General features: G+C 35.1%; 1 protein-coding gene across 1 annotated transcript; it reads right to left on the reverse strand.

Annotated features, from left to right (window-relative positions):
- Positions 1-927: 927 nt before the first annotated feature.
- LOC128032559 (uncharacterized) lies at positions 928-2,850 on the reverse strand. Its single transcript, XM_052621172.1, has 5 exons — positions 2,616-2,850; positions 1,935-2,254; positions 1,554-1,791; positions 1,264-1,340; positions 928-1,149 (listed from the first exon to the last, which is right to left on the reverse strand). The coding sequence occupies exons 1-5, from the start codon at positions 2,848-2,850 to the stop codon at positions 928-930; spliced, it is 1,092 nt and encodes a 363-aa protein (XP_052477132.1).
- Positions 2,851-10,947: the final 8,097 nt, after the last annotated feature.

Consider the following 10,947-nt stretch of genomic DNA (forward strand, 5'->3'; position numbering starts at 1 on the left):
CGAAGCGTAAGCTATTACTCCACCTTCTTACATTAGCACACATCCAAGACCATTCAACGATGCATCACTATAAATTATAAAATCTTTCCCTATCCCAAGTTGCACCAACACCGGCGCCTCAGTCAATAACGCCTTCAATTTCTCAAAAATTTGTTGACATTTATCAGTCCATTCAAATTTGACATTCTTTTGCAATAACTTTGTCATAGGAGAAGCAATCATTGAGAATCCTTTCACAAAACGTCTATAATACCCGGCTAAGCCCAGAAAACTTCTAACCTCGGATACATTCTTTGGCGGCTTCCAATTAACAATTGCTGAAATTTTACTCGGATCAACCCGAATACCATCACTTGAAACTATGTGTCCCAAAAATCCGACTTCATGAAGCCAAAACTCACTTTTACTAAATTTAGCAAATAACTTCTTCTCTCTCAAAATCTGCAACACAGTTCTCAAATGCTCGGCGTGCTAAGATTCATCTCGAGAATAGATTAAAATATCATCTATGAACACCACCACAAACTTATCCAAATACGGTCGAAAAATTTGGTTCATCAAGTCCATAAAAATAGCCGGAGCATTAGTTAAACAGGCATCACTAGAAATTCGTAATGTCCATATCTTGTTCTAAAAGTAGTTTTTGGCACATCTGACTCTTTAACTCTCAATTGATAGTAACCTAAATCTCAAATCAATCTTTGAAAACACTGTTTCTCCCTTTAACTGGTCGAACAAGTCATCAATTCTTGGCAATGGATACTTGTTCATTATAGTCACTTTGTTGAGTTGACGATAGTCAATACAAAGTCTCATAGAACCATATTTCTTTTTCACAAATAATACAGGAGCACCCAAAGGAGAAAAACTCGGTCTCACAAATCCCTTATCTGTCAACTCTTGTAACTGAGATTTTAATTCTTTTAATTAGGTTGGGACCATTCTATACGGAGTAATAGAGATCGGTGCAGTCCCAAGTAACAAATCAATAGCAAACTCAACTTCTCTAATTGGAGGTAATCGAGGCAATTCCTCTGGAAACACATCCGAAAATTCACAGACTACTGGTACTGATTCAAGCTTCGACTCAGTCATCTCAGTGCTTAACACATAAGCAAGATAAGCTTCACACCCTTTTCTCAAATATTTCTAGGCAAACATGTGCGAAATCACCATATGCAATTTATTTGATTCATCTGTTTCAACCCGAAGAATTTCACAAGTTTCACATTTCAATTCAAGAATTTTCTGTCTATAGTTCACCTTGACATCATGCAAAGTCAACCAATCCATCCCTAAAATAAGATCAAACTCATCAAATGGTAACAACATCAAATTTGCTGGAAAATAATGACATTGAATCATTAAAGGGCAATTCTTGCAAACCTTATCGACTAACACATATTTGCCTAAAGGGTTTGGCACTTTAATCACGAATTCAGTAAATTCAACAGGCAAATTCTAATTAGATACTAAATTCACACAGACATAAGAATAAGTAGACCCGGGATCAATCAATGAAATAACATTAGTGTCATAGAGAGAAAATGTACCAGTAATCACATTGGGAGATGATGCATCTTCTCGAGTACGTATAGCATAAGCTCTAGCAGGTGTTCTAGTTTTTGGTCTCACAACTGTATCTTTCATTTCACTTTTACTGCTAGCTCTGTTTCCAGTTTTTCTCAGTGGTCTACCTCTGCTAACAGTATCACCCGATCTAACATTCTGAAATTTTTCTTCTTCAACTTTCTCAGGGCAATCTTTAATGTAGTGTTGTCGAGAACCACACTTGAAACAAGCTTGGCTAATTAACCAGCACTCACCAGGATGTTGCCTTCCACAATGTTGACACTCAGGTTTATTAGACTTCACACTACCCACACTTGCTATTGAAGTAGCTTGAGTTTTCGGATTCGAATATGATCTCTCACGATCTCGGTAAGAATACCAGTTGAAGCAGTCGATCGAGAATTCACGTCTTTGAACTTCTTTGACTGAGTTTGGAATGACTTACTCATTGGTCTTTTTCTTGCATCCCAAGCCTCAATCACAGCTTTTCTCTTTTCTTTATTCAATTCTTCTGCCTTGCAAGCTCGATCAACCAGTACTAAAAATTCTTTCAGTTCCAACATCCCAACAAATATTCTGATATCTTCATTTAACCCGTCTTCAAACCTTTTACACATAATAGCTTCTGTGGGAACACACTCTTGAGCATATTTACTAAGTCTAACAAACTCTCTTTCATATTCTGCCACAGACATTCGGCCCTACTTTAATTCGAGAAATTCCTTATGTTTTTTATCGATAAACTGTTGACTTATGTATTTCTTTTTGAATTCCTCTTGGAAGAAATCCCATGTAACCCTTTCTTTCGGAACCACAGATACTAATGTTTTTCCACCAACGATATGCTGAATCTTTCAGTAAAGATATGACACATTTTAAACATTCTTCAGGAGTACACGATAATTCATCAAATACCCGGATAGAATTTTCAAGCCAAAATTCTGCTTTCTCGGGATCATCATCTATGTTAGCCCTGAAATCTTTCGCCCCTTATTTTCAAATTTTATCAACTAGGGGTTTACTCGGTTTTACTAATTCAACACCTTGTGAAGCTACAGGAATCGATTGAGGAATAGGACGGAGTGGAGGAGGTTGAACATTCGGATTTGCTCGAATAAACTCTGTGTACCAATTATTCATCATATGAAGGAAGGCTTCTCGAGCCTCATCCTGACTATGTGTTTCAGTTCCATGTCTACTTTCCTCAGGCGCAGTCCCTTGCGCGGGAGCCGGTGCATTGCTTTCTACATTATCTGCTACAGCTCGGTCGGGATCCATTTACTATATAAAAACACAATTTTAAAATGTCAGTATCATCACACTATCACAATATATTTAGAGCATGTATAGATAGACTTTCACACATATTTTGTTAGCCCGAGAATCGGCTAAATCATAGCTCTGATACCACTAAAATGTAACACCTCTTACCCGTGTTCATCGCCGAAATAGGGTAAAAAGGATTATCAAACGTAAAATACATATTTTCATACAATCGAAGTTTTTTTTTTATAAATTTTTTGACGTAATCCCTTTTACAAATGTCTAATCCCTCCTGCAAATTTTCAAAACGCAATCTCAAAACAATTCAGTATTTCAACTAATACAGCTATATACTTAAACATAATTAAATCATTCACGACATTCAAAGTAACCTCGCTAGCATTTAAAAAAAACAACCTATCAATTAATATACATTACCATCTTAAGCTAAGTAGTAATTAGTATATATATACATCACATTAACATTAAGTCTTCTATACATGCCATAATTCAAAAATATTGGTTTCAAAATACCAAAAGATGTAGATAGTGTGGATGATCCCCAACTCTGTCTGAATTACGAGATGATTTACAACACTATAAAACAAGAAAAAAAGAGAAGTAAGCATATAGCTTAGTAAGTATGTATGTAATTGATAAACAAATTTAAAACATGTTTCCATAGATAACATAATTTTAATCAACCATAAATTTGATATTTATTCAAATTCCAGCAAACTGGTTTTCTGCATCGTAGTCACTAAATTATTTTTATCCTAAGCTACAAAACTCAAAATTAAGTTTCGTAAATTTTCGCTGAAACTAGACTCATATACAGTCTTACCATAAAATTTTCAGAATTTTTTACTTGGCCAATTAGTATATTTTATTCTTTAAATTCATCCCTATTTCACTTTTCAACATGTCTGACCTCTCTTCACTAAAAATGAATTATCTCACTGTACAGAATTCAGATGATATTTTAGTTTGTTTCTTTTGAAAATAGACTCATTAAGGATTCTAGAAATATAAATTATATCTCGTAATTAATTTTTCACAATTTTTAATGATTTTTCCAAGTCAGAACAGGGGATTCCGAAATCAATCCGACCCAGCCTCACTAAAATTCAAATATCTCAAAATATAAAACTCTTTGGTTTGATTTCCTTCTTTTATATGAAAGTAGACTCATTAAACTTTAATTCCATATCTCATTCGACCAATAACTCAATTTTTAAAATTTTTGGTAATTTTTCAAACTAACATCACTTCCACTGTTCGAATCTGTTCTGTTTCAATTTCACTCATTTACATAACTTAACAACAATTTATTTTGTAAGCACAGTACGAAACTTCATCACTCCAGTTAGTCTTTAGAAAATTTTGACGCTTCAATCACATACTCATATTTGTTTATGAATACTCATATCGCGTTGAACACGTCAGTATAATAGCGAAAATTCGGTGGTTTGTACATAGTACCACCCGTGTAATTATTATCATTCAATACATGTAGTAGCCTTCACATAGTACTACACACGTGATCAAACTTTTCGGTTCACGTAGTAGCCTGCACATAGTACTACACACTTGATTAAAGCCTTCCGGTACACATAGTAGCCTGCACATAGTACTACACATGTGACCATTATCTATCGATACATGTAGTAGCCTGCACTTAGTACTACACACGTGTTTATAGGCACTTTATTGAAGCCTTTCTTATTCCGACAGTCCCACAGAGATTCTTACTTTTCAAGGATTTACAATTTATCCATACACAAATCACAATTTCAATATTTCAGTCCAATCCCATAACAAATTTTATAATTCAATTCAATTACTTCACTTATTACTTGTCAATGATATATCCACAATTTAAGCAGATTTTAATCGATTCAACTATAAATTCTAAATTTGTAATTGTTATATAACTATTTCATATTCAATCATTTCTCATATATTATAACAAAATATGAGAAATAGTTATAAACAATGTATTAATTACATATTACTTACCTCGGTGCAAAATATAGGAATTTTGCAATTCAATCCACAATCTTTTCCTTTCCCTTATCGAGATTGATTCCACGTCTTTCTTGATCTATAATAGAAAATTTAGCTTGTTTAATATTCATATTTATCAAAATAATCCTCGACTCAACTTTTGGAAAAATTACAATTTTGTCCCTAAACTTTTACATATTTACATTTTTGCTCCAAAGTTCGGAAATTAAATTTTATTCCTTATTCTTATGGTTTATAACACACTGAACACTTTTCCCTTCTATGGCAACATCAAATTCTCACTCTAACTCTTACTTACGAACATTAAATATTTTTACCAATTATGTTCTTTTGCTTGGTTTCACTTAAAATCGACTAGCAAAAGTTGTTTAACATAAATTATAGCTTCATATTCTTCCATAAAACATCAAAATATATACATTTCACACATGGATAATTTTTCAAATTTCAACCCTAGCTAAAAATAACAGTAGAAATAGATACACCGAGCTACGAGAATCTCAAAAATGCAAAGAACATTAAAAACGGGGCTAAAATGCACTTACAATCAAGCTTGAAAGTGGCCAAAACCCTAGCTATGGAGTCTTTCAAGTTTCAGCAGCAAGCAAATATGATAACACCATTTTTTACATCTTTTTCCCATTTTAATTCTATTTATTTACTAAATGACCAAAATGCCCTAACTTAAAAAAAATCCTATTTCACTTATTTCTTGTCCATTTTTGTCCATCACTAAATAATGGTATAATTAGCACATAAGGACCCCTAATTTATAATTCCATAACAATAAAATACCTTTAACAAATAAAACTCAACTTTTTCACTTTTTACAATTTAGTCCTTTTGACTAAATTGAGTGCCCAAACGTCAAAATTTTTGAACGAAATTTTCACGAAATATTTCCGTGAAATTGTAGACCATAAAAATATAGTAAAAATAAATTTTTCCTCTTCGAATTTCTGGTTTCGAAACCACTATTCCGACTAAGCCCTAAATCGAGCTGTTGCAACAAGAGTGGCTCCAGATGCAAATATTTTATAATGATTTAGACAACAATTTGAGGTCTACACTAGATGGTGCATCTAGAGGAGCCTTGATGAACCATATGTATGAGCGAGCTTGTCAAATAATTGATAACATGACTATGAAATCATATATGTGACAGAACGAAAGGTTAACTTAGAATCCAAAACCAACATTGAGGAAAGCAACCCAAACAGTGGACGCTTATTAGATAATTTTGGAGAAGTTGAACCATTTGGAAGTAGCATCTAAACTAACCATAATGAAGCCGGCCCAAAACCACGGAAAAAATTTGGAGCACCAACCGGATGAGGTGAATTATGTAGGCAATATGGGTGGAAGTCCCTATTTGAACACATATAACCCTTGTTGGAAGAATCACTTGGACCTAAGGCGGGGGGTAATTAAGTAGGTGGAAATACATTGCAAAACTGTTCAAACCCTCCTTACCAGCCTCCAAAAGTACAAAGATCTCAAGACAGATCCATCGGGTATGACCACAGTACATGTGGTCAACGACTAGATCGGGTGGAGGGAGAAATCCAGTCAATGAAGAGGAACATTCGACAAATACAATTTGAGTGTACGTTAACCCATAACACATTGATTGACTTTAAAGGTAGCATTCAGAACCATATGAGCCAGATGAAGGAGATGATAAGCAATTTGCAATGGCAATTTGGTACTAAAATCCCTAGTAACACGGAGAATAATCCTCGTAAGGATGGAAAATAAAATGTGTACGTAATTACTTTACGGTAAGGTAAAAACTTGATAAAATTAGTGCTCCCATTCAAGTAGACGATGATTCACAAGAATCTGTCGAGGAATTTTTGAATGAAAATAAGCTCGAAGAGCCGAGTAAACAAGTAGTCAAACTAGCAGTTGTGTTGGTGATCTCAGGTCCTGTAACCATGAAGTTACCATTCCTGTTAAAGATTGAGGACAAAATAGGGAGGGACGAAATGAACTTTGTAAGTTTTCTGAACCTATTCAAGTCCCTTAATGTTAATGTACCCATTTTAGAATTAATTGATAAAATATCAAAATATGCCAAATACATAAAGGAAATCATGTCTAGGCATAAAAAGTTGAAAAAGGGTGAACAAATTAACATAGATGCCTTTTGTAGTGCTATCATTGTTAAGAAAATACCCCCGAAATTAAAAAATTAGGGTAGTTTTACAATCCTAATAAAGATAGGGATAGGCATCTTCGGAAGGCCCTTTTTAATTTAGGGGAAAACATTAATTTAATGCCCTTATCGATCTATAGGAAACTCAGATTAGGGGATTTGAAAAATACATCAATAACACTAGAACTAACTGACAGGTCTTTAGTACGCCTAAATGGTGTACTTGAAGACTTGTTAGTTAAAGTGAGGGATTTCATAGTCCTTATCGATTTTGTAGCCCTAGAGTTTGAATAAGATAAAGAGATCCCCATACTTTTGGGTAGGCCATTTTTGGCCACATCTAGATCAACCATTGATCTCGAGAAAAAAATGAGTTAACCATGAAAATTGATGGTGAGATAGAAATGTTTAAATGTGACCATGATTCCCAAGATGAGGGATTAGAAAAACAATTAGGCAATGGATGTTTTGTATTATTTTATGAAACCCCTAATAGCCTTGATCGAAGGTAATTTTCAAGTGTGACATGTGCAGGAAAACATGGTCCTAAGGAATGAGACAAGTGGAAAGATGCAGAGTTGATAGACCTCTAATGAAAGAAATGTGATGGTATGTAGAGACATAAAAAGACGATGATGGATAGTAATGGGTTACTGGACGAGTCCGGTAGGCATACTTTATTTTTAGTTGTGGAATTTTGTCATGCCAGTAAATATTGTAATTTTGTCTATTGTAATTTCAAGGATTATAATTTGGATTTTTAATTTAATTAGGGTAGGAATTAGGTTAGCATAGGAGTAGGTGACCCTAAAAGTGTCTTGGTGTGATTAGGCACGATCCATGAATTCTGACACATCCAAAAAAATTAATTTTACATTGCCCAATACCTGTGTCGTGACACAAAACTTCAGACCTAAATAAATTGAAAATCCTAGTATGTGTCGTGACATAGGTACCCCTATGTTGTGACGCGCAACTTCAAAGAATTAAAATTTGAAAATCCAAGGTCGTGTCACGAGATAGGTGCCCCTATGTTGCAACGCGTAACTTCAAACAAAAATTGATGAAAATTTTAGGCTTGTGTCCCAACACGCTTAGACTCGTGACGCAACACAGGGATATGTGTGTCATAACACGACATCGATTTTTACAATTTCTATCTCATTTTTACAGGCGACCCATTGGATTTTCTATATAAACCATACAGTTTTAGACCTAAAGCATCACTTTTGGAACACCTAACAGAGCACCCAAGAGCATTAGGAGCCATCACACTTCTCTTCCATTGTTGCTACTTCCGTTTTGAGCATCCAAGTCTCTATTTCATTGATAATACTTGCCTCCCTCACATCTCAGTTCGTTTTTCTAATATTATCTCTTTTCTTTAGTAAGTAGAACTTATCAGAACATAACCAAACATGAATAAATTCAAAAATTAAGGTTATATGTTTCATTTTTATTTTTGTTTTACATAATTTGGTATTATTTTGTCGTCTTTGTTGAGTCGATATTGTTCACGGAACCTTGCAAAGCATACCATACACAAGAAGCGTCGATGAATTTCAACGCTACCCATTTCAACAACTCGAAAGTTGAATGGTACTATTTGCAAATGAATGGTCACACGTTCATTTAAGAATAGGGGTTTGATCCTTCGTTAAATGATTGTGACGTTATTTGCAAGTTGGTGATTTCCACATTGGCATAACTTTTGTGCGACCTCAACTGAATCTACGCTTGATGCTATTGTTTATGCATTTTATGCTTAGTTAAAAGATTGATAAATATGCAAACTCCTAAATGATAAGCTGTGCCATGTATGTTTGGGGTAAACAGGTATTGGTTATGCCCCAACATATTTGTTCATATTAGGATGCTCCATATTATACTTATGATCCTTTAGAGTCCATGGATTTAACCTTGTATAGGGGCATCGATATGGATGTTATTTTATGATATTTGACTCAAGGGCGTGGCGAGTTAACTCACCAAGCTGGTACTAATATCCCAATCAAATTTAATCAGGCCATTATGTTTTTGATGACCAAGATGTGGATGAAATTTGTTTGCACCCGCATCTCCCCTACTGAAAATGCCTCTCATGTCACCACTTTTAAAGCAGTTTTTCTGGATTCGATTTTGCAGAAAAAGTAGGTCTGCATGAGCCATTGGATCTACCAATTGATGCTAACATGTATTAGCGGTCAAAAGTGGGGAATGTATTTCCTCCATCTCGTTATAGCATTGTGCAGACGGGTGAAGGTTCCTATGTCCCCTATCGAGCAAATTGTGATGCCATTGAGCAGTGTGCTAAAAAACAGCATGTACAATCAATCCGTTGACCTTCAGCAAAAACAAGTGAAGTAGTGGAACTAATGTCGAAAGGAAAACATGGATGTTCCATCGGCCTCGAAGAGAAAGAGCAAAACCAAAGAGCCCCTATTGACTGGATTGAACGATATGTCAGATATGAAACGAACCATAAGATGGATGCAAGAGATGTCCCTGGTGGGCATCGATTATGCACACAGGCATGGCACTCGAGTGCCTAAGCCTCCACTGAACAAGTATACACCTTTTTCATATTCCAATGACACTGACGGGGGAGAGGATGAAGATGACGATGATGATGATGACGACAGTGAGGGAAATAATAATGATGATGAGCTTTTCTGAGCCTTTTATTACAAGGCAACGTTTCAGCCCAAATGCCCAACAAAAGGAATCACATTCCATAGCCCAATCTTCGAGTAGGAGGGCTACCAAGACAGCTACGGGATGGGGCAAGGGAAAGGTAGTGATGGGTGTGGAGCCGGTGCATGTCGAGTGATAGTCGAATATGTGCAAGTGTACACAGTTGTTACAAGTAATAAGTAGTAAGTATAAGAGTTATCGTCTCCACAGGGACTGTATATGCAGATTATTTACAAAATTGGTTATTAACAATTTGATAAGTGAAAAATAAAAATATTTGGGGGTAAAAAATTAAATACAAGAAGTTAGACTTCATCAAAGCTAACTTAAGTTAACAAAATTTTGAAATACTAAATCATGAAGCAAACCATTACAAATCAAGACCATAAGCTTCATTACAAAAGTTAGGGAAAAACTGTAATTTGATGAATACAAATTTAGGTACAAAATATCGTTCTCTAAAATCCTAAGCCTTAAACCACACGCATTGTCATGCATAACACAATCATTAGAAGTCTCACAATAGAAAATATCCTCTGGTGTGGTTCTTGGTGATTCCTTTCCTTCTTCAATAATCCTAAGAAGGAAATGTAATTGAGTAAGTTCATAGAACTTAGTGAGTGGACTATGGTAAAGTTTGGAATGTGACATGTGTATGGTCTACTTATATTATGAATTGAATTATGGATAAAATATGAATTATAATTTCTTGAATGGATAAATTGATGAAATTTTGTTAGTTGTATTGAGGTTCCTTGGAAGACATATTGGAATAGCTTGAATGTGATGTTTGGGTTGATTTCGAATTTTTGAATTGAGGCGTCAATTGTGGCATATTGCTTAGACAATTAGGTTTGTTGTTATAAGTGATGTTTTTAGTATAATTTTGATACTTTTGAATTGGTTGAGAATTGGTATAATGTGTTGCTAGTGGCATAAGTGATCTAGGGCTAGAAAGCTTGTTTTGAAAGGTTTTTTTAGGTATACGCGGCCAGATACACAGTTGTGGGCCATACATGGGCATATGGCATAACTGTGTGTTTGTATGTTTTGGGTAATAAGTGGCTCACACGACCATAGTCTGTTAAATACCCTGACGACATGACCGTGTGACATCTTTTGAATAATTGCACTTTTGATCCACACGGCATCGGGTTGTTACATGGCTTACCCACATGGCCATGTGTCCCATCCCCACTCGGCCTTAGCCTTTCACACAGTCAGGGGACATG

The sequence above is a fragment of the Gossypium raimondii genome, chromosome 9 (assembly GCF_025698545.1).
Source record: "Gossypium raimondii isolate GPD5lz chromosome 9, ASM2569854v1, whole genome shotgun sequence".
Taxonomy (NCBI): Eukaryota; Viridiplantae; Streptophyta; class Magnoliopsida; order Malvales; family Malvaceae; genus Gossypium; species Gossypium raimondii.

Excerpts from the sequence above, each read along its gene's own strand:
- LOC128032559 (XM_052621172.1), bottom strand. The coding sequence starts at position 2,850 with ATGGATCCCGACCGAGCTGTAGCAGATAATGTAGAAAGCAATGCACCG. Across the intron at positions 1,792-1,934 it reads CTGGTATTCTTACCGAGATC|TGTGGTTCTCGACAACACTA; the intron begins GTGAGAGATCAT and ends GCTTGTTTCAAG. Across the intron at positions 1,150-1,263 it reads TGACTTTGCATGATGTCAAG|AAATATTTGAGAAAAGGGTG; the intron begins GTGAACTATAGA and ends ATGTTTGCCTAG.